We start from the raw sequence: 24,364 nt of genomic DNA on the forward strand, positions 1-24,364 counted from the left end.
CGTTATGGTGTCGCTGAGGTAGCGCTGAGCAGATTTTAACGCCAGCGTCGGGAGGAATGTACACGCCTGCGAGGACGTAGGAGGTGAACGCTCGGGGTGAGTATGTAGGCTTGCAGTTAATGAGTAATAATTTGAGGTTGGGGGTGCACATTTTGACTAGTACTGACGTGCTTGGGCTCCATGCGGAGCTGACAAAGAAACAGATTCCCCCACCTTTCTTTTTCCCTGAGAGGGTGAGGTCGCGGTCCGCACGTATAATGTTGAAGCCTGAAAGGAGAGGGCACTGTCCGGGATGTCTTCCTGCAGCCACGTTTCCGTAAAGCAGATGACTGGGGTATTATTGCCTAGCTCCCTCTTGTTACTGAATCCTCCCACAGAGACGAAAGTTAAAGGAAAGGTTCAGGGAGGGTGGAGAAAAAATAAAAATCAATTTCCACTTACCTGGGGCTTCCTCCAGCCCGTGGCAGGCAGGAGGTGCCCTCGCCGCCGCTCCGCAGGCTCCCGGTGGCCGACCCGACCTGGCAGAAGTACCAGGACTTGGAGCGCAGAAGAGCCCGACCTGGCAGCCGGCCTGGCCAGGTCGGGTCGGCCACCGGAGACCACCGGGAGCCTGCGGAGCGGCGGCGAGGGCACCTCCTGCCTCCCTGAACCTTCCCTTTAAGTGTCCGACCTACCTCCCTTTTTTTTTTTTTTTTTCTCTCTTAAGATCTCATTTGTTGGCTTGCAGTTTTTCTGTATTTGTGCTCCTATACAAAGTTTTTAGAAGCAGAAGAAAATGACATAGCAATCGTGCCGTAATCCGATTTTCTTTGCAATTTGGTAATTCAATCTAATTATCCCCGTCTTTTTTTCCCCCTCACCTAATGGAAACTGCAAACGCACCGCAATTGCGACGTATACCTGATAATTCATGGCAAAATCGCCATAGTGGAAATAGAAAGAGTGGTTGCTTTTCTTAGTGGAAAAGGGACCTTAACCACCCCACTAGTTAACAGTTTAATCAACATTTCTGCTAAATTTGATTCCCGTGATCCGGTTTGCTAGTGATCTTCTTCTGATTTCCACGAGCCTTTTCAAAAAATGTTTAAAGGATTTTGGAGGGTTTAAGTGGGTGGGGTGGAACATTTATTGTGATTAGGACTGGAGTGCTGGGATGTTGATTCCCATAGCGTGCCTTTGATTGGGATCAAACTGGATCAGGGTGCTATGGCATAGTGGATGGTGGCGTACACTGAACCCGTGTGCATTTGTTGTTTGTGAAACTAATTCTTGAATTAGCCTGTCCCTTCCTTACTCACTAAGCTGCTCACATTGTCCAAACTGTCACCATTTCTGTTTTCTACTTATGAGGTTCGGGTAGCAAGGTCAGAAGCCACCAGTGTAGATAGTTGGGCAATTGGAGCAGCTTAGTGGGTGAGGAAAGGACAGGTGCAATTTATGACTCTGGCCTGGGTCTTCCTCGGTAACCTCCTTAAAGTGAACCATAGACGAAGTACCCTCATGTAATTTTTCCATACATATCAGTGGGAACATTAGAGAAACAGCCTACTCTGCTCTCTGTTTTATACTTCACTGCTCAGCCTGCTTGTAATCTGCCCTGATAAAATCCCTGACTGAGCATTCAGTCTGGCTTTGCTCAGGAATCATTATAGCTGAGTCTGTCTTCTCTGATGTCTTTTAAAGCCCAGGCCTGCCCCCTTCTGGCTCTGCTATAATGACTCAGCTATAATGATTCCTGAGCAAAGCTAGGATGAATGCTCGGTGGGGATTTTTATCAGGGCCGAAGCAGGCTGAACACACGCACACCCCAACACCACACACGCACACCCCAACACCACACCCCCACACACCCACACCCACACACACCCACACACACACACATCAACACACACATCAACACACACATCAACACACGCACACACATCAACACACACACACGCACACACATCAACACACGCACACACATCAACACACACACACATCAACACACACGCACACACACACACACACACATCAACACACACGCACACACACACACGCACACATCAACACACACGCACATCAACACACGCGCACATCAACACGCACGCACACACATCAACACGCACGCGCACACATCAACACACGCACGCACACACATCAACACACGCACGCACACACATCAACACACACACGCACACACATCAACACACACACGCACACACATCAACACACACACGCACACACATCAACACACACGCACACACATCAACACACACACACACGCACACAAATCAACACACACACACACGCACGCACCAATCAACACACGCACGCACCAATCAACACGCGCCACACACGCCACACACTTTGGGCTCGATTCAAAAAGCGGTGATAACTCAGTTATCACGCCTAAAAGACTTTAGGCGTGATAACCTTTGCACCAGCAAAGTTATCACCGCTTTGTGCTCTAACTCGCGCGAAGTTTCTGCGCGTACGCGCAAAGTCCCATAGGGCTTAATAGGAGCTTCGCGCGAAGCGGGGGGCGCTGCGCGCGCAAAACTTTGCGCGCGGAAAATTCGCGCGAGTTTCTTCTTATCATGCCTAAACTGAGTTTAGGCGTGATAAAGGGGTTTTCACAGGCGTGCAAAGTGTTTGCACCGCTTTGTGAATCAAGCCCTTTGTCTTTGGTTCACTTGGACCACTATTGCTAAAAATTGTATCTTTAAAACACATTTCTGCCTGAGTAAAATACACCATAAATCACTCTTCTCCTATATTGCTGAAGTTTTTGACTAATTTTCATTAGAAGGATACTTCAATGTAAAAACAGAAACCACAAGGCAATAGTTGAGTGGATCATCAATTGATCTTCTCAAGATTTGTACAAGTTATAACATCAGGTCAAATGCCATCTTCATGGAAATTCCTTGTAAATAACAAGGTGGCTCAAAGTAGCTTTCAATAGAGTTTCAGGCAACACTAGTTTGATTCAGGTTTAGCCCTTCATCGGGCCTTTACAGCAAAAGTCTATTCAGGCCAATGTAGACATATGTTCCAACCAGGTATTCTCAGGCATCATCCTACTGGCCGGGAAAAGTACACCACTGTGCAAGCTACTACAGGTTTGCGCTGTCAAGGGTGTTATTTGTGAATGGTTAGTCTGGGACTTTTAAAGCGATAGTGATTGAGTTGAGATGGTGGTTTATTCATTTTTAGACCTTCTCTAAGTTTTTGTTTGTCCGGATGTACCAGCTCATTATAAACCATTAACTTGTCTTCTTATTGGAACTTGTATATTGGTAGTTCAAGGGTATATTTAGCACTGTTCATGTTGTTTTTGTAGGCTAAGACATGGATGACCTGAACCTTCACTACCGATTCCTGAACTGGAGACGCCGAATTCGTGAGATCCGTGAAGTGCGGGCAGTGCGTTACCAAGAGAGGGCCAAGCATATTATGGTAGACGGGGACACCCTCAGGTAACAAGCCACCATCAGCATTTTCCTATTCTGTCCTGGTTCATTACTTTGCTCCCATGTTGCATTTGTATAGGACTGGCACATTTTCAGCAGTGGTTTCCAGGGTACTTCTTAACAATTGGCTTTTACTTAGGGAGTACCTGAGCCGAAGCTCAGATACAGAATGAGATATTTACCTAAAGTGTGGGAAGCGTCAGGATCCTATTGAGGCTTCCAGCAGTGCTTTGATGCCCCCCTCCTGGAAGATTGTCGACAAGGCCAATCCTATCAGGGTCACGCATTTCCTCTGCCATCAGCGTGGCCGCACAAGCATACCCGCACATGCTCGGAAGGGCATGCTCACGTGGCTACTGCGTGTCTGTGCTCGTAACAGGAGCGTGGCCCCTATATGGAGGGAGGCTAGCTCTTGCTTTATACATTTACCTTAGAAGTCAGGGAAAGCTTAAAACGATTGTGGAGCAAGAACTGGCCAAGAAATAGACCAATTCTCCCATATGCCTCTCTTAAAGTATACCTGAGATGGCTAAAAGTAAAATATACATACCTGGGGCTTTCTCCAGCACCCTTCATGCTAATCGTCCCTTGCGTCATCTTCCGCTTTTTGGATCTGGTAATTCTGTCAGCGCAGGCGCATTCTGTGTGCGCTTTCCAGTAGCGCTCCTGCTGCCGGGAGCATTCTGCATTGGCACAGTGCGCGCTGACCAGCGGAGTTACTGGACCGAATTGTGGAGAATCCAGGTGGCAGAACACAATGCAAGGGACCATTTAGCCTGAAGGGGGTTGGAGGAAGCCCCAGGTACCGATATGTATATAATTTTTTTTCTATTTAGCCATCTCAGGTTTACTTTTATGGGGAGGTTTGTTTATTAGAATAAAAACAATGCTCAACTCCCTTTAGAGAAGTTTGTAATAGTGTGTGTGGTGGGCTCTGTACTTGCATTTCCCGGATTACATCTCCAGGCATGCATCTCGGCATGCGTGACCCCTGCTGGGAATTACAAATTGAGTGATTACCTTTAAATAAAACTTACCCGGTCTCCATAGTTCTTTCTTTCTGTAGCCTCGCCCCCTAAAGCAAGAGATTCCAGGTGCTTCTCTGATTAGTCATAGAGAAGCACCTATGACCTCTTCCTTTAGGGGGCGGGGCTACAGACGGAAGAAGGATGCCTGCTAAGTATAATAAGGTTTTATTAAAAAAAAAAAAAAATGGAAGTGAAGTACAGGTTATTGTACATCACTTCCAAGCGTTGGGAAATCGCCATTGCTAACGCACTAGGAATTGCTGCACACAGCGAAGTGGCGATTTATTTTTATTTATTTATTTTTTTTATTTATTTTTATATAGCTCTGCAGCGATTCCTAGTGAGTTCCAGGCCTCAGTGGCAATTTTGATCACTACGTATATAAATCTGAAAAGTACTGTCTTTATAAATAGGTACTCTATTCCCCATCTGGTGGTGGGGTGGCACGATCGGTCTCCCCCACTTAGACACACACACACACACACACACACACACACACACACACACACACACACACACACACACACACACACACACACACACACACACACACACACACACACACACACACACACACACACACACACACACCGCTAGCTTACTGGCTTTTGCAATACCACCCTCCCCAACTATAACGGAATCATTGCTATATGTTGCCTCGCTCCCAATTTTTTTTGTGTGTGTGTGGCTTTTACAGGGTACTTTTTTTTTCCATAAAATCCTCAAAAGCGGGCTGAAACAACTGTCATTGCATATGTGATATTGTACCGCTCCAACTCAGATTAAGCACAACACTGCAGCTTCAAAGGAAGAAGCACCATTGGCCCAGTTGTGATGACGTGACGCACGTATACATTTTGTGCTTTTATTGTAAGACGTTACTTGTTTATCAAGTTAAAGCTAATCAGCATAGATGATTAGCCTAGGCTAAACATCACTTGGAGGGCAGGGCGACATTTAATGTACAGATATATATATTGCTGTACATAGATACAGTTCCTGGACTCCTGGAAAATTACAGTAAAAGTGGGTATCCTGATTAATTTAATGCATTCTACTATATGTCACTACAGGGCCTCTTTTAAATATAGCACGCTATGTAATTGTGTTAGTGAGCACGAATGATCATGTATTACAGGAGAAATCCTTACTGTAACCGTGTGCTCCTTGTTGCCTAGTTAGTCCTGAACACACAATGGGGATTTATATAACCTTGTAATGTGGTGTGACTCATCTCATTCTGTGTTGGAGCCTAGCAACCCTGGAGCATTTGCAGTGAGGCAGTGTGTATCCAGCCCATGGTAGTGCTATAACTTTCACCAGCCGGTCCACACCGCCGCATTTGGGTAACACAGCACTGCTTTTGTTTGTGTAGTTTTTCTAAACAATTTTCACGTTTCGCGTGTGTGTGTGTACTATGTATGTATGTATGTATATGTGTGTGTGTGTGTGTATATATGTATGTTTGTACTAAATACAATAAATTGACTCCTTTTAATAGTGGCAGCCCTCTAGAGTTATGTAAAAGTGATTGTGCCACATAAAGCGGAATTAAAGAGAGGAACTTAAACCCAAGATTGAATTGAATTCGAATCAGTGGCTGATACCCCCTTTTTGCTTGAGAAATCTTTACACTTTTTTTTTTTTTTTAAATTATTATTCATTGTGGGCATCTGTGTGGTGACACCGCTCACACAGTATGAGGTCAGGGCCATGGTTCTGACAGGTTTCTGTCTGAACCTCGTTGCATTGTGGGAAATAAAGGCTGTTTCCAACTGCTAAACAACCCAGTATCTCCCTCTGTGCATAGAACTCTCAATTTAACAACATTCCGCATAGATCTGGCAGGACTAATGTTACCCCATGATACATTTCAGAATGTGAATCAGGGAGAGGAACAATGTTACAGTGGGCAAACACCGACTAAACTATGAATAACTATTGTAAAAAAACAACAACCAAAAAGTCATTTTATAATGCTATTTTTCACTACAGATGCTTATGAGAGAGCACATAATTGCTGGACGTTATATGTAAGACTGGAGATGTGGCTTAGCTTCATATTGCATTCATCTTGTGCCGCAGCGCGGTCAATGGTAAAGTGCATGTGCGAAATTGGAGCACTTCCTCCATATTGTGAAAGGATAGAGAAAACTGTATATAGGCAGCGATTCCTCACAGGCCACCTCCTGCAGGATAGGTTTTCAAACCTTAAGGCAGCAGGCTTGGCAGAAAGCTTTGCCCCCGCCCTCCTACTGATAATGCTGAGCCAAAGCAGATGGCTCAAACACTGAGCCTGCTGTTAACCCATTGCTTAAGCTGCTTCAAGTCATATGACCAAATTGCAATCTGTTGCTACTGTAACGGTTAGTTACACTTTCACAGTACAGTTATCCAGAATGCCCATTTTGCTTCTGGATCGCACAGCCACCAGCACCTGCCAGTGTGGACTAGAGGAGACCAGGTACTTGGGGCTGAAATGGATGTTCAATAATCTTTTATAACTTTTCCAACAAAAAGGCAACATTTAGGTACTCTGTTTATCAATCTATCAGCAGGCATGTTCATCTCTGTGGGTAGAGTTGCGCCTTAATCTTGCCTCTCATTTGAATGCGCTTAGAGGCACTGTAGTTGATGTAATTTTCCTGGTAGAATGCAGTAAATTATTCAGGATGTCCACTTTTACAGTATCTTATTTACTCGCGTATAAGCCTAATTTTTCAGCACAAAAGAACATGCTGAAAAGTTACCCCTTCAGGCTTGTATGCGAGTCAGTGGAGCAGAACGGATGGTGGAGCAAGTTTTGTTACTGGCAGGGGAGCGTAAGGATCATGCACTGGTGATCCTGCTCTTACCAGCTTGCGCCCTGCTGTGTCTGTGCCCTGCATCCCCTACAACATGGTGTGCAAAGTGGGCTGCTCAAGACTTCTGTGTCCTCTAGCTTGTGGAGTGGAGCATGCAAGCAACGTGTCAGCGGTGCAATGATAGGGGAGTCTTACTGTGTTGCAATCGCTGTTGCATATCTGACGCCATCTAGTGGCGTCTTGGGACACAGCTGTAGCATCCTCGGGGCACATATGGCTATGGGAAGGGGGGGTGACTGTAGTGCGGCACATCTGGCTTCTGGGGAGGAGGCTTATACGCGAGTCAGTCACTTTTTTTCCTGATGAGGGAAAAGTGGGTACCTTGACATATATATTGGTCGGCTTATATGCGAGTATATATGGTAATTTTCCTAGTTTCAGAAATACTTCCTATATCTTTTTATATAGCTGTATATTGAACCCTGCCCTCCCTGTGATGTTTAGCCTAGGCTGATTAGCTATGTGGAAATTTTCCACCCACCCCAGGGTGTTCTGGGAGACCAAGTGTGTTTTGTCCTGGCTTTGAAATGCTCAGTAACTGAACTTTCCGAGGAGCTTCACCTGACAGGACTAAAGATGTCTCCATCTGAGATCAATTTCAGAATGTAAATTAAGGTGAGGAAAGATTTTACAATAGGCAAACACCGACTAAGGGATGGTGCATATCAAGAGCAGTTATGAGCATTTTTTTTAAAATGCTTGCAGGGAAAAACTGTTTGGCTAATAAAAGTGAATGGGATGGTGCACACTAGAGCGGTTCGTTTTTTTCCCCAAAAGCAAACTCCAGTCCTGCAGCATTCTGCCTCAATGTTAAGTATAGGAAAGTGGAAAACCACTCAGAAAAACGCTAGATCAAAGCGGTTTTCCAAGCATTTTTGTTACAGTAGCTGTTCAGTTACAGCTGTACTGTAACAAAATATAAAACGCTACACAAAAAAAGCTCCAAAAAACGCTAGGCATGTTTAGAAAATCCCTTTAAAGCGGTATCGTCACCATAAAAAAATCAAATTTCAACAGCAACTGGTCTGAGTGTATTAAGTGATAAAGATGCTAATCCTGCATTCAAAACTTTCAAAACGTTTTCTGCTGTTATCATACATCTTGGCTTACTTGGCTCTTTAGTAGTCCGTGCCAAAGAATTGCATGCTGGGGGTTCTTTTTATCTATAATATATTCCTCCTCTTCCTTTTTATTTCCCTGCCTGCTGCTTATCTGAAACCTAATCCCCTAATCACTTGTGTTTACAAGCAAGGCTGAGGTGACTCAGCGATTGGAGGAGACAAGAAAAAAAGTAAAGGGCAGAAATGACATCACGAGTTAAGGGGCCCATACACTCAGCCGATTTTCTGGCCGACCAATCGATCCCGAGCGATCGATTGCAAATTGGTTGGCCAATCGACCGATCGAAGGCCGATTTCGATGGATTTCCATCGAACTGGCAAGGTGGAAAATTTAGGTCGATCTGATGAGATTGCTTATCAGTTTGCATTGGCCTTAATGGAAATCTGATGGCAAAAGAATGCCATCAGATCGAATTTCAATAGATTTCAAACTGAAATCTATTGGAATTCTATCCTGGTAAAAAATGTTCTAAAAACGCATCAGATAGATCATCAGATGCATTTCTTATCTATCTGCTGCCAATCTGACGAGTGTATGGGCACCTTTAAGGTAGCCATCAGAGAGGGATCGTATGGCTACTTTTACTGCAAACAGATTGTGAACCGATTTCAGCCTGAAACCGATCACAATCTGTTGTGGTGGTGCTGCCGCCGCTCCCCCCGCCCGCATACATTACCTGCTCCGCTGGTGCGACTGCCCCCGGTCACTGCTCTTCTTCTTCTTCTCCGCTCTGGTCTGCTCTGGTCTCCGGCATGCTTCCCTTCTTCCTGTCTGGGGGAAGTTTAAACAGTAGAGCGCCCTCTACTGTTTAAACTTCCTGCCGGGACAGGAAGAAGGGAAGCATGCCGGAGGAGACAAGACCAGAGCCGATACGGAGAAGAGCGGAGACCCGGGAGTCGCGCCGGCGGAGCAGGTAATGTATGCGGCTCTATTGCGTCGGTCGTCGGGCACTCGAACGCCGCTAGCGATGCGCTCTTTACCCGCGGGCCATCGACGGTTATTTTCCGCACGGCGCGATCGACGGGATCGGACGGAATGGATCGAAATTCGGCGTGTAGCGTGAACGATTGGTAGCAGATTCGATCCCAGTGATCGAATCTGCTGTCGAAACGGGCGCAAATCGGGCCAGTGTATGGCCACCTTTAGCCTTTACTGTGGGCAAAAGACATGACCCCCACCAGGAATTCTCGTCATTTACTATATAACATTCACTGAAATCAAAACGTAGACAGTAGAATACATGTGTTATGTAAGTAGATCAAGTATTGATCTACTTATATATGTGTTTTTTTTCCCCCCTGGAATAGTATGGCTGATCCTACTGCTTTAAACATGCCTAGAATCGCTCTGAAAATCCTCTTTAAAAGCCGCTAGCGTTTGCGGATCCGCTAGCGGTTTTTGGTGTGCACTGGCCCTAAATGATCTATAAATTAATGAAATAGAAAAGCAATTCTATTTATTACTCTATTTTCACTGCAGTGGCTGGGTTCACGCATAATAGGTGTAGAGTTTCATTCCAGTCCGGTCCTGTCAGTTTTTTATGTATCAATGGTGTTCAGTTCCAATCCTGTCAGATAAAACTCATAGAAAACTGATGCAAAACTGGAACAGGACTGGAACAGAAATGTACAGATTTATGTGTGGACCAAGCCTAAAGATAGCCATACACTGGTCGATTAGCCATCAGATTCGACCAACAGATCCCTCTCTGATCGAATCTGATCAGAGAGGGATCGTATGGCTGTCTTTACTGCAAACAGATTGTGAATCGATTTCAGCCTGAAACCGTTCACAATCTGTGGTGGTGCTGCCGCCGCTCCCCCGGGCCCCCGCATACATTACCTGCTCCGCCGACAAGACTCCCCAGGTCTCCGCTATCTTCTTCTCCGCTCTGGTCTGGTCTCCGGCATGCTTCACTTCTTCATGTCTGGGGGAAGTTTAAACAGTAGAACGCCCTCTACTGTTTAAACTTCCTGCCTTGGACAGGAAGAAGTGAAGCATGCCGGAGACCAGACCAGAGCGGAGAAGAAGACAGCGGAGACCTGGGGAGTTGTGTCGGCGGAGCAGGTAATTGCAGCTGTATTGCGTCGGTCGTCGGGCACTGGAACGGCACTAGCGACGCGCTCCCTACTCGCGGGCGATCGACAGTAATTTCCCGCACGGAGCGATCAATGGGATTGATCTATTTCGGGACGAAATAGATCGAAATTTAGCGTGTAGCGTGAACGATGTGACAGCAGATTCGATCCCAGTGATCGAATCTGCTGTCGATCGGTGGGGAATTGGCCTAGTGTATGGCCAGCTTTAGTGAAGTTATAGGATATGGTACAGTGCACAGTCCATTCATTCTCTGCATTAGCCTGAAATCATGCCTGATGCAAATAAAACGTTGACGTTCAAAGAATACGACTGGCAGTAGACTGCACCATGGTCGCTATAAAATGGTTTTATTACATAATAGTCTGCATGTTTTTATGATAATACTGATAAACGTGGCAGGAGCTGTATTGCATAAATAGAACAGCCTGTTAGGCTCTGCCTGTATTATGTTTAGCCTTGTGATGACACTAGCGGAACGTGGCGTCAGGCCTGTTGTGTTTGTGCCGCCACAGTCTTGTCAGTGGTGAATAATGAAGGGAAGGAGAAGGGAGGCGGCCTTTATCAGGATGGTACTTTGACTGCTGGGAATTTCTCATTTGTTCACCTTCAATGGGGTGCAGAGCAAACTCTGCCTCCAACAATGCTTCTGCTTTTTATATATAAACATTAGAGTGCTTTGTAGCCAAACTCACTAATTGGAATATGTCTGAAATATCAGTGGAGCTAGGATAGAATTGTTATTGAGGCGTAAATAAATTTGAGATGATTGAGAATTATGCTAGTTATGATACAGAATAATACGAATTATGAAAATCTATTGTAAAATAGACTAACCAAGTCTACAATTAAAAGTATTTCACTGTCCCATTTTCAAGCAGCATAGATTTGCAGTAACATTTGCATATTTCTGCATTAATTCAGAATTTGCTTATTTCAAGTAAAGTGGAAAGTTGCCACTGAGCCAAAGCTTTGTAATAAGCTCGTTAGATAAAAGAATATTGGGGACTCAAGAATGCCTACAGACGTCCGCTGCAGGTTGGAGTAGTTTTGTATTAAAAAGCTTTTAGACGTCCATGGCATATGGATGCAAAACACAGACCGCCTATAGATGTCGGTGGCAGTCTAAGGGTCAAAGTACCACTTAACTGAAAGGGATGTGGAGGCTGACATACATTTTTTTCTTTTAAACCGTACCAGTTTATTGGTATCCTACTGGTATTTCTGGCTTCAGTAGTGTCTGAATTACACTCCTGAAACAAGCATACTTGGTTAATCTAGTCAGACTTCAGTCAGAAACACCTGAACAACATGCTTGTTTGAGGTTCATGGCGACAAGTATTGGCGGCATAGGATCAACAGGACAGCCAGGCAATTCGCATTGTTAAAAAAGAAACATACGTCAACCTCTATATCCATCTCAGGACAGATGTGATTCAGGCTGCTTTCACAGTGGGACGTTACAGGCGCACGTTAGAGCAGCCTGTAACGCAGCCCAACTCACAGTAATGAAAAATCAATGGGCTGTTCAGTGCCCACATTGCGTTACAGTGTAACGCTGCACGTTCTATGAAAACACACACACACACACACACACACACACACACACACACACACACACACACACACACACACACACACACACACACACACACACACACACACACACACACACACACTACAGCCCGATGTGTAGCTGTGTAACTTATAGAGATGGTCAATAGGATGCAAATATTTCTGCATTGATGCTGGTTTATGCAAATTTATGCACTCCCTTTGCTCATGAAATCAAATAATTTGATATGTTAAAATGTGGTTTGGTGACTACAAATTAAAGGGTACCTGAGACAGATGGAAAACGTTTTACACATACATAGGGCTTCCTCCTAGCCCCCTTCAGGCTAATCAGTCCCTCGCTGTCCTCCTCCGCCACCTGGATCTTCTGCTATGAGTCCCGGTAATTCAGCCAGTCAGCGCAGTCCGGCTGCGTGCCGCTCCCACAGCCAGGAGCATTCTGCACCTGCGCAATAGTGCTGAGCAGGTGTAGTATGTTCCTGGTGGTGGAGTGTGTGCATGATCACCAAGCTCGACTGGCTCAAGTACCTGGACCCATAGTAGAAGATTCAGGTGGCGGAGGAGGACAGCGAGGAACTGATTAGCCTGAAGGGGCTGGAGAAAGCCCCAGGCATGTATAAAACTTTCATCTGTCTCCGGTTTACTTTGTTACACGGTAGTACTATATGCACTCCCCACAGAGCTGCAGGGAATCCACTGAGAATGTTGTGCACATTGAACACAAAGGTGTTGTGTATCGCCCATAAACCTGGTTCAGATTGTACATGAAGAATGTGTAATAGAGGAAGAATAGCCTCATTCTCCTACAGAGTGCCTGCACATCACTGTTACATGTACCCACAGTTACATTGCCTAGGGCAGGGTTGCCCAATAGGTAGATTGCAAGGACTTCATGGTAGATCCCGACTGCACTACATTTTCCATTCAGTATATAAAATTGTGGTCCTAAAATTGCACATGGTTAGATCATTTTGACTTGATAACTTTTAAAGTAGCTCACAAGCCCAAAAAGTGTGGGCACCCCTGGCCTAGGGCCTGATAGATGTTATTTGTTTCTGTCTGTACCATCTACAAATTCTCTTACAAAGGACTAGTTTTAGGCCTCGTTCACATCTATGCAGTGCAGATGGCCGTGCGATCGGAACGCAACACGTACGAACACACACCATCTGCGCTGCTACCCGCTGCACTGCTGATGCCATCCATTGACAGTGAATGGGTCAGCTCTGTGCTTGCTGGCAGAATGCATGCAGCAGTATGCAAGTGCATCATAGCGCATCGTACTGCTGTGCAGCGCATATGATGTGAACGGCAGAAGGGCTGTCTACCCTTCTACCGTTCTTGCATGTTACCATGTTATACGTGCTTCCAAATGTGCACGGAAGCGCGTATGATGTGAACGAGGCCTAAGTCTATGACTAAAATTATTAGAGGCATAAGATCAGCTGGGTAGTCAGGTAACTGGTATTGTTTAAAAGGGAATAAATATGGCAGCCTCCATATCCCTCTCAGTTCAGTTCCCTTTTAAAATTCCTAAGCGTTGGCAGATAAGAGATGCATTTTATGTTACATACTTTCAATTAACAAGATTCTAATATGCAAATTTAGAGGTGTCTGAGTCGGTGGAATCCTAACCTGAGGAGTCGGAGGATTTTTGTACCGACTCCACAGCCCTGTTAAAAAGGCAGGTGAGATAACCGTATGGGCAGTAAGAATTAGAGGTACAGGTTTCTATTATGTTATTTCACACTGCAGTTTTGTCGTATAGACTTGATATAAATTACCGGTTTAAGTATTTTTGGCTGGGTGGGTTGGTGACCTTGTGTCTGTGGGTGGTAGCAGATACTAAAAGGCTTATCTCAGAAAAGATGATTAATAACCATGTTAGGAAATCTGCCTGTTCTTTGTTGCTGGCCAGTTGATAAATGTGCATTAGGGATGTCTGCTCCTCCCTTCCTCTACCCCTTAGCTGTATACTTGGCTTACATGTGTTTGGAGCACCCAGCATACTGTGAGTTCTGGAGACAATTTGCTCATACCTTTATGACTGACAGCTTTATAATACAATGGATGCACTTTGTTGATCTACTTATTGGTCCTGGCAGTATAACCTGTGTAAGGCAGTATGCCGTATGGTTCTAAAAAATTAACCTTAAGCCTCGTACACACGCTGTACTACAGGGACCGACGGGTCCGTCAGACCCTCCCGCTCGGCAGGCGTTCAGAAATGGCCTTATTAGGGCCTGTACACACTGCTGCGCTTGCGTTGCGTTTTTAAAAAACGCATGCGTTTTTAAAAACGCAAGGTCTTTTGAAAAATAATGAAAATCATGATGACTTGTACACACTGGTGCGATGCGTTTTTAGAAAAACGCAATCGCAGTGCCTGCTGCGCTTTTTTAAGCGCAGCGCATGAAAAACGCATTAAAAACGCATGCGCTTGCGTTTTTGCCTGCGTTTTTCAGAAGTCAGTATCCCAGAAGACTCTGCAATCTCCTGATTCCTGTTGAAATGTAAACTAGAAAAAAAACAAAGGATTCTTTAGCCAATCAGCAATTACAAGAAAAACGCAAACGCACAAAAAACGCAGGCAAAAGCGCATGCGTTTTTAAAACTACAGGCACTTTAAAAACGCATGCGCTTGCGATTTTGCTTGCGTTTTTCAGTGTGTACAGGCCCTTAGTCTGCCTGACAGACTGTACACACCCTGTACTGTCGCTGGAACGCCCGCCCAGCGGGAGGGTCTGACGGACCCGTCGGTCCCTGTAGTACAGCGTGTGTACGAGCCTTTTGATGGAAGAATGTGGAGGCTTCCAATTTTTATTTATTATTTTTTATATACAGTAAAACTGGAAATAGCTAATCAAATTTTATTTCAGATAGGAAACTCCTTAATGGTTCTGAGAAAGGTGTCCCCTCTGTGCGTGAACTCATTACTCAGCCTTTTTATTGTACACCTATTGTACTTAACCCTCCTCTCGTATAAGCAAATACAGTGCGATAGAATGGTATCAACTGTCCTCTAAATGTTCCACCATAAGGCCTCCCTTCATATAGCTCATCTGGGAATGCCCAGTAGACGCAGGTAGTCCAGTTCCTGCATGGGTGCACCAGTCAGTCTAGACCCTTTGCTATGCTTGCTGGGAATGCTACACGATAAGGATATGCACTCAAGTGTCAATATTTTGTTTCAAGAAACACTATTTGCAGCCCGGCAGGAAATGGCTGTCTGCAAATACAGCTTAGAGGCCTGGAGCAAGAGAGTGGTGGTTAGCACTCTCGCCTTGCAGTGCTGGGTTCCCAGTTGGAATCCCAGCCAAGGAACTATCTGCATGGAGTTTGTATGTCCTCCCTGTGTCTGCATAAGGTATCCCCCAGGCACTCTGGATTCCACATTTCAAAAACCTAATGATAAATGAATTGGCTTCCTCTAAATTGGCCCTAGATTACAATACATACACTACATGATACATACAGACATGACTACAGTAGGTAGTAGATTGTGAGCCCCTCCTGAGTGACAGTTAAATGACAAGGCAGTATACTCTGTACAGCGCGGCAGAAGATGCTGATGCTATATAAACACTAAATAATAATAATTTAGTACCCCATTAAAAAAAAACTAATCTTCGTGCATAGGGATAGACTGAATAAATCCCACTTAATGTGGGATAAATGGATGGATCACTAGTCCTGACTGGTGATTAGTCTCAGATATTCTATTATAGCTCCTCTTGCAGTCATAGAGCACTGGAACTTTGGCTCCTGCCCTTGTTGCTACTTGGCCCCATTATTTATAAAAGTACCTTTATATACTCGTGTATAAGCCTAGTTTTTGGGCCCAAAAAAGTGACCCAAAAGTGGGGCGGTCTTGGCTTATACACGTGTCCCTACCAAAGTGCATCCCCGTTGAATGCAGTCCGATGACTGCTGTGGTGAAAGCATTGCATGTAGTTGAGCGGGCGGTGGTCAGGCTTCAGCTGTACCTGCTGCTCCACCTCTGAGGGGTTGATGGATACCACCCACATGACAATAAACCAAAGCTGTGCACCCTGTGCTTAACCTTCTGTCATTTATTTTGAGTATTAAAACTCACCAGAAGGCAGCAGCTGCTGCATTTTCTACCCCCAGATTATACGTCAATCATTTTTTCCCCCACAGCTTTTAAGGTAAAAGTTGGGGGGTCGGCTTATACTCTGGTCCCCCCCCCCCCCCTTTTTTTTTCCTCCTAGCTATGATGCTATGTTATCTTTGTGTGTAATTTTCTATCTTCTGCCCCTGGGTTTTACCTATCAACTCATTCCATGCAGTTGGTGAATTTACTATAACTGAATATGATGTCTGTTGTTCTTTACAAATCTCCTGTATCTGAGTGCCTTACATGATATTTTAGAATAATAAAATGTTTTCTTAGTTAAATTGTCAGATGTTATACTGTACCCTATGTTTTTGTCAATGAGTCGAGTCTTCCATCTCTGCAGAGACAGGCTTATCTATTGGTAACCAGACATTGAATGGTGATTTATTCCTAGGCATTTATCTTCTCTCCACAGTTACCACGGGAACTCTGGGGAGGTTGGCTGCTACGTTGCTCCGAGACCACTAAGTAAAGACAATAATTACTTTGAGGTGAGACTTTCCCATTATCCGGCAAGCCACGTAAGTTTGTGGTGGAAAGAACAGTTGTGTGCGTAGTCAGTAACATGTTAGGGAGGAGCTCCAGGATTGCTGGAAATGTAGCTCAGGGCCTTTTCACACCGAACACATTTCCTTCTGGTTTTTGAATTGCATACATTTTGCCAATCGCAAGTTATGCAGCAGGACAATAGGAATCCTGGTAAATATTTTATACTAGATTCTTATCCGAATTCTAAAGCTGCAGTATCCTATGTTTGAGCTTGTAGAAAATGAATATGACCACGAAAAATTGCAAATACAACCTCCGACCAATAAAAAGTGACAAAGTTATTCTGATTAGTCCAGTTGAAAATGGAATTCAAGGAGAAATTATCTGCACCCCATTGATCATCCCTATGTGTGAGTTCTGCAGGGTTTGGTGTGAAAAGGCCATTAACCCATTCAGGTTCCGTGGTTTTCACGAGAGAAATGTTCACCTCCCATTCATTAGCCTATAACTTATCACAATGAACTGATCTATATCTTGTTTTTTCCGCCACCAATTAGGCTTTCTTTGGGGGGTACATTTTGCTAAGAGCCACTTTACTGTAAACGCATTTTAACAGGAAGAATAAGAAAAAAATGGAAAAATTCATTATTTCTCAGTTTTCAGCCATTATAGTTTTAAAATAATACATGCCTCCATAATTAAAACTCACGTATTGTATATGCCCATATGTCCCGGTTATTACACCGTTAAAATTATGTCCCTATCACAATGTATGGCGACAATATTTTATTTGGAAATAAAGGTGCATTTTTTCCATTTTGCATCCATCACTATTAACAAGTTTAAAATAAAAAAAAAATATAGAAATATTTCATCTTTACATTGATATTTAAAAAGTTTAGACCCTTAGGTAAATATTTACATGTGTTTTTTTTTTTTTTTTTTTTTTATTGTAATGTTTTTTTTTTATTTATAGTAAACATTTTATTTGGGTAGTTTTGGGAGGGTGGGGGGTAAACAATAGATTTATAATGTAAATGTGTGTTGATTTTAATTCATTTTTATTTTCAGGTGTAGTATTACTTTTTGGCCACAAGATGGCGGCCATGAGTTTGTTTACATGACGTCACTCTAAGCGTAACACACGCTTAGAGTGGCGCATCAGGCAGTGAATGGCCAGAAAAGGCGCAACTTCCGAGAGAAGCTGTCGCTTTTTCAGCGGGGGAGAGGAATCAGTGATCGGACTTCATAGTCCGATACATTGATTCCCTGACTACCGAATCCGCGGCCGGGAGTGCGCGTGCACGCGCGCGATCGGCCGCGGGGGCGCGCGGTAGCGCACATGGTTTCTGGACGTAGTTTCTGCGTCCAGAAACCAAAATAGGTTAAAGGGAAGGTCCAAGCAAAATAAAAAAATGAGTTTCACTTACCTGGGGCTTCTACCAGCCCCATGCAGCCATCCTGTGCCCTCGTAGTCACTCACTACTGCTCCAGTCCCCCGCTGGCAGCTTTCCGACCTCGGAGGTCGGCGGGCCGCATTGCGTACGTTTTTACGCATTCCCGCTAGTGCAGGAACATCAACACATAAATTTTTACGCATTACTGGTTCAATGCGTAAAAATTTACGCATTGAACCAGTAACGCGTAAAAATGTATGTGTTAATGTTCTTGCACTAGTGGGAATGCGTAAAAACGTACGCAATGTGGCCCGCCGACCTCCGAGGACGGCAAGCTGCCAGCGGGGGGCTGGAGCAGTAGTGAGTGACTACGAGGGCACAGGATGGCTGCATGGGGCTGGTAGAAGCCCCAGGTAAGTGAAACTCATTTTTTTATTTTGCTTGAACCTTCCCTTTAAGGTGCCCATTAGCAGTACAGCTTCCCAAATTGAACATATGATCAATTGACCATCAGAAAAGCATATGAGTTAGTGGGGTTTGTGCAAAATGAAATCATCATTTCTAAAAACCGCTTATGACTAACAAATATAGATTTAAAAAAAAAAATAAAAAAAAATACACACATACACACGCTACACACACACGCTACACACACACGCTACACACACGCTACACACACGCTACACACACAGCTCTCTGTGATGCTGCAGTATACAGAACAGGAAAGGGGAGCCAGAAGGGGCAGGCTTGGGCTTGAAAAGACATCAGAGAACACAGCCTCAGCTATAATGATTCCTGAGCAAAGCCAGACTGAATGATCATTTGGGGATTTTATCAGGGCTGATAACAAGCAGGCTGAGCAGTGAAGGATGAAACAGAGCAGGGTAGGTGTTTTCTCTAATGTTTCCACTGATATATGGTGAAATGCATGAGGGTGCTTTGTCTCTGGTTCACTTTAAAGTGAACCCGAGGTGAGGGATATGGAGGCTGCCTTATTTATTTCCTTTTAAAGAGAATCTGTATTGTTAAAATCGCACAAAAGTAAACATACCAGTGCGTTAGGGGACATCTCCTATTACCCTCTGTCACAATTTCGCCGCTTCCTGCCGCATTAAAAGTGGTTAAAAACAGTTTTAAAAAGTTTGTTTATAAACAAACAAAATGGCCACCAAAACAGGAAGTAGGTTGATGTACAGTATGTCCACACATAGAAAATACATCCATACACAAGCAGGCTGTATACACCCTTCCTTTTGAATCTCAAGAGATCATTTGTGTGTTTCTTTCCCCCTGCAGATCTCATGCACTGAAGTTTCAGGCTGCTTGCTTCTTCCTGCAAACAGCTTTGCCCTTGTCTGTAATTCCTCAGTATGTGAAAGCCCAGCCAGCTCAGAGGACGATTTATCCAGCTTGTAAAAGATAAGCGAGAAGAGAGAAGCTGCCCTAATCTAAATAATACACAGGCAGTGTGCATAGAGGGGCCTGGAAGGGGAGTTCATAGCAGAACCACAACACTGAAGAACTTGGCAGCCTTCCAGACAAGTCTGACAGGGGAAAGATACATTGATTTATTACAGAGACAGTGATAGTAGAAAGTGCTGCAGTAAGCCAGAACACATTAGAATAGCTGTTTGAACTTGTAGGATGATAAAAAACAGGATGCAATTTTTTTTACAGAGTCTCTTTAAACAATACCAGTTGCCTGACAGCCCTGCTGATCTATTTGGCTGCAGTAGTATCTGAAGCACACCAGAAACAAGCATTCAGCTGTGTGAAAGTATTAGAGGCAGAGGATCAGCAGGACAGCCAGGCAACTGGCATTGCTTAAAAGGAAATAAATATGGCAACATCCATATAACTCACACCTCAAGTTCACTTTTACAGATGTTGAACTCTGGGTCTGAGGACTTGCCACACCTGTATGCAGTTATTCTATAGTAGTGCTTTCACCATGCTGGGTACATTTTATACTGGAATCTTTGTTTCCTTAGTATAAATGATATCCTATGCTCTATTGTAGAGCAGCTGTATCTGACATAAATGATTTACTCTTCCTTCTACATAGCAATGCTATTTATTCTGCTTCTGCTCCTGCTTTTTAGAAATGCCAGGCCTGCTGTCACTGACAAGCATGGGCTCGTATTCGGGGGAGTCCGGATAGCGCTTTCCGGATCTCACCCACTAATGCGGGGGGGGGGGGGGGGGGGGGGGGGTGTCAAGCTTACCTGTGTGACGTCTTCTTCGTCCGTCCCTCGGCACCTCCGACGATGCGTTCCACTCAGCACTCACGTGACTACAAACACTTCCTCCTTCCGGGTTGAAGTAGGAAGTGTTTAATCACGTGACGCCCGTGGAATGCATCGCGGGAGGCGCCAAGGGACGAAGAAGATGTCACACGGGTAAGCTTGACACCCCCCCCCCAGCCCGCACAGCATTACTGGGTGAGATCCGGATAGCACTATCTGGACTCACCCAAATCCGAATTTGAGTCCATGCCTGGTCTCTGATAAAGGGCTCAGCACTGTGTATCCTGCAGTAGTGTTATTTCATAATACCTGAATGTGATTTGTTATTGCCCAACTATTCTAGCACCAGCGTACATTTTTCAGGTTGATCACCCATCTATCACGTTGAACAGAAAAGGCTGATTTAGGGTCTGTTCACACGGACAGCTGAACCACATGGTTCAACCACTGGTGAACGAACACCATTCGATTTACTTAATAATGCAATAATAATAATAATGCAACCTAATGGCACTTACCTTAGCTTTTCAGAAGTATTGTGGCAGGTGGCAGCAGAGGACATCGGTTCTGGTGATGGTGTGTCTTATGGTCCTTGCTGCTTAACCCAAGCCCACCTCTATTTTTTTTCAAATCATATCAGCCTTTTAGTGGCCAAATAAAGTCAAACTTTATTTGGCTGCAGGGCTGAATTTTTCCTGCCGCTGGGGAAGTGTGCCTTCTCCAGCCTGGCAGAGTATGCAGAGTGGGCGGCAGGGAGCTTTCATAGTTACCTGTCCTGACGGCTGGATCGGCTTCTTCTTTATCCACCCCGGCGGTGATGTAATCCTGACATGTCTATTTGTTTCAGATGACATGTGACTGGGATCCAGGAGGCTGTGTTAGTGTTACAGCACCACCTGGTGGTGGAAGATGGGTGATGGAAGAGTCTCTGCCATCACCCCTCTTCCACCCCCAGGTGGCAAAGTAATGCTGAAACGGCCCCCTGGATCCCAATCATATCATGTGATTGGATGTAATAGGGACCTGGAAGACCTGTCAGAAGTTAAGAGACACCGGTGGAGGAAGAGAAGCTGTCTGGAACAGGTAACTATAACTGCTCTCTGTCACCTGCTCGTATGGCTGCACTAGGTAGCCAAATGCGATATGCGACTCAAAATTTTTCACTTGAGAGCTGCTGGTGCATTGTGTTTGAAGCTTCTATTGTGTTTAATGTCAGAAGTATGACTGGACCATAACATTATCCAATTACTACCGCAATACATCACAGTGATGACTTTCACCTGATGATAAACTGTTCTCATTCGTGCCACACTGATTATTGTGTATAGACATAGATTATGACTTTGTTTTAATCTTCAACCCTCCTCTCCTTGGTGTTCTTGCCTGTTGTTTCTCTAGGTGTCTATTGTGGACCGTGGCGTTCGTGGGACAATTGCAGTTGGCTTAGTGCCCCAGTATTACAGCCTGGACCATCAGCCAGGATGGCTGCCAGATTCAGTGGCGTACCACGCGGATGACGGCAAGTAAGTCAGTTTTAGACGCTGTTAGGTAGACCACCTCTATGCTAAAATACTGTTCATCATTCCACGTCAGGCCTTTTGCAGTAGTGAACTCAATATTAAAGCATTTGGAAATCTGTTATGTAAGATCCAACAGATCTAAGTAGCGCTCCTATCCGGGACGGTTTGCCCAATCTAGTCCCCTGAATCTTAGCATTAGAGAAAGTGAGTCGGCTGCAGGACTTGCTGACAGTATAATAGCCTTGGGAAGCTTTCGACTGTGGCATAAGGCCAGGCTTCCTGTCTGATTTCTTGAGAACAATGGGGTGGGAACCTGCTGGTTTATTTTTTACATTGGGCTTAAACAATTAGTGCAAAGTGTAATTGTTGTTTGTTTTTGGCACCTACAATCAATCACAGAATGAGAGGGCTTTGTGTAAAAGAAAATAAAAGGTGTGTGTGTGTACCTGGCAGCAGAATGCCTTGGTGTGTGTGTGTGTGTGTGTGTGTGTGTGTGTGTACCTGGCAGCAGAATGCCTTGGTGTGTGTGTGTGTGTGTGTGTGTGTGTGTGTGTGTGTGTGTGTACCTGGCAGCAGAATGCCTTGGTGTGTGTGTGTGTGTGTGTGTGTGTGTACCTGGCAGCAGAATGCCTTGTTTTGTGTGTGTGTGTGTGTGTGTGTGTGTGTGTGTGTGTGTGTGTGTGTGTGTCTCCTAGCTTGTCTCTTTATCTACTGGAGATGCAAGGATCAGAGGATTCTGGGTATGTTGTGTCTGTAGCACTTCTAGTTCTGTCACGGGTCTTATTTGTGAAGCTGTCTGTGAAATGTCTGCATATAATGAAGGTTCTGGTTAAAAAAGCTCCCAGATATAAACGATATTGAGGTCATCATTTCATGAAATGGGTACCAGGATATGCTGTAAAATATAGTTTACGATACTGACATTCTACTATTCCCCACTGTAACCTCTATTTTTACACTTGGTAAAATGAGCACCAGTAAAAGTGATAAAATATTGTTTAATTTACACAATATTTAGACAATTGTGTTGTATGGCTGCCTTTACATGAGCTTGCCATGTATAAGGAAGAAAGATCTGCAGCGATGAGCATTAATTCTGTTTTCTTCTTCTAGGTTGTACAACGGGCGAACGAAAGGAAGGCAGTTTGGCACAAAGTGCAGTTCAGGGGATCGGATTGGCTGCGGTATAGAACCCAGCTCTTTCCACGTACAGACCGCTCAGATCTTCTTCACCAAAAATGGGAAACGGGTAGGACAAGTCTCAATGGTGACCTTCTGGCTTTATATTTAAGCTGCTGTTCTGTTTAGTGTGTGTTCTCGGTTTGTCTTGTAGGTTGGCAGCACGGTGATGCCATTGTCTCCTGATGGTCTTTTCCCTGCAGTGGGCATGCACTCTCTAGGAGAGGAAGTCCGGCTTCATTTAAATGCTGAACTCGGTGAGGATGATGACAGCATCATGATGGTGGACAGCTATGAAGATGAATGGGGCAGGCTTCATGACGTCAGAGTATCCGGCACAGTAAGATCATTGCTTTGCTTATGTCATTCACCCAACCCTGCACTGCGACATCTATATTATCTGCTCCTGATTTGTGACCTGGCTTGTTGTTCTCTGTGCAGCTCCTGGAGTATGTTGGGAAGGGTAAAAGTATAATTGATGTGGGCCTGGCCCAAGCTCGTCGCTCTCTCAGCACTCGCAGTCATTACTTTGAGGTGGAGATTGTGGACCCAGGAGAGAAATGCTATATAGCATTAGGCCTGGCAAGAAAGGTATGGATGCTTATTTGTGCCGTATGATGAGCTTTATGTGACTAAATTCAGAAGTGAATCAGTTGTGTTTAGCTGCTGTTTGCCTAAATAAACCACTCCAATAAGAGTGTTTTGCGGTTTGAGGGCAGTGTGCTTGCATGTGATGCCACTGCGGGAGGCTGAGCGGATCAGGTAGCCGCCAAAACCACCACTCTTTGCTGCTCCTGTGTCCTTTCGTGACCTCTGGGTCACGAGGCTGGAAAGAGATTCATTCTCTCATCCAGCATACAGCGAGGCGGAAGAGTGGCAGGGGGCGTGGCCAGGGAGAGAGAGGTGCCAAATGGTAGCTGGGGAAAGCCTGCAGGAACGCCCGTAGTGAGCGTTTTGAGCAAAGAATCCCTCTCCTCCCTTTACCCTCCGATATGGTGACATATAGTCGCTAATTATGGGGGAGGCTAAAGTGCAGCGGTGTGGGGACACAGAGGCATGGGTACTTATCCGTTAGCCGGGCGCATCCGGCAGGTGGTGCTGTTGTAGCTAATTTCATTCATACTTAGTTCACGTAGTACTGTGTGAATGGAACCGCCGCAGGTGGTGCTAATTACCGTACATTTATACGGAACGTAACAATACAGTGTTAATGGCAACTAATACATTGTATTTGAAGTGGCCGGAACTGTCACT

The 24,364-nt window shown here is 44.8% G+C and overlaps 1 protein-coding gene across 1 annotated transcript in view; it reads left to right on the top strand.

Annotated features, from left to right (window-relative positions):
* SPRYD3 (SPRY domain containing 3) overlaps positions 1–24,364 on the top strand; it is a 46,446-nt gene that overhangs the window by 11,293 nt on the left and 10,789 nt on the right. The window contains exons 2-7 of the mRNA XM_068267235.1: positions 3,326–3,461; positions 16,695–16,770; positions 21,810–21,934; positions 23,045–23,180; positions 23,265–23,450; positions 23,552–23,701. Coding sequence (XP_068123336.1) covers positions 3,334–3,461; positions 16,695–16,770; positions 21,810–21,934; positions 23,045–23,180; positions 23,265–23,450; positions 23,552–23,701 — 801 coding nt within the window. The 5' untranslated portion in view covers positions 3,326–3,333. The remainder of the gene's footprint in view (positions 1–3,325; positions 3,462–16,694; positions 16,771–21,809; positions 21,935–23,044; positions 23,181–23,264; positions 23,451–23,551; positions 23,702–24,364) is intronic.

The sequence above is a fragment of the Hyperolius riggenbachi genome, chromosome 2 (assembly GCF_040937935.1).
Source record: "Hyperolius riggenbachi isolate aHypRig1 chromosome 2, aHypRig1.pri, whole genome shotgun sequence".
In the NCBI taxonomy this organism is placed as follows: domain Eukaryota; kingdom Metazoa; phylum Chordata; class Amphibia; order Anura; family Hyperoliidae; genus Hyperolius; species Hyperolius riggenbachi.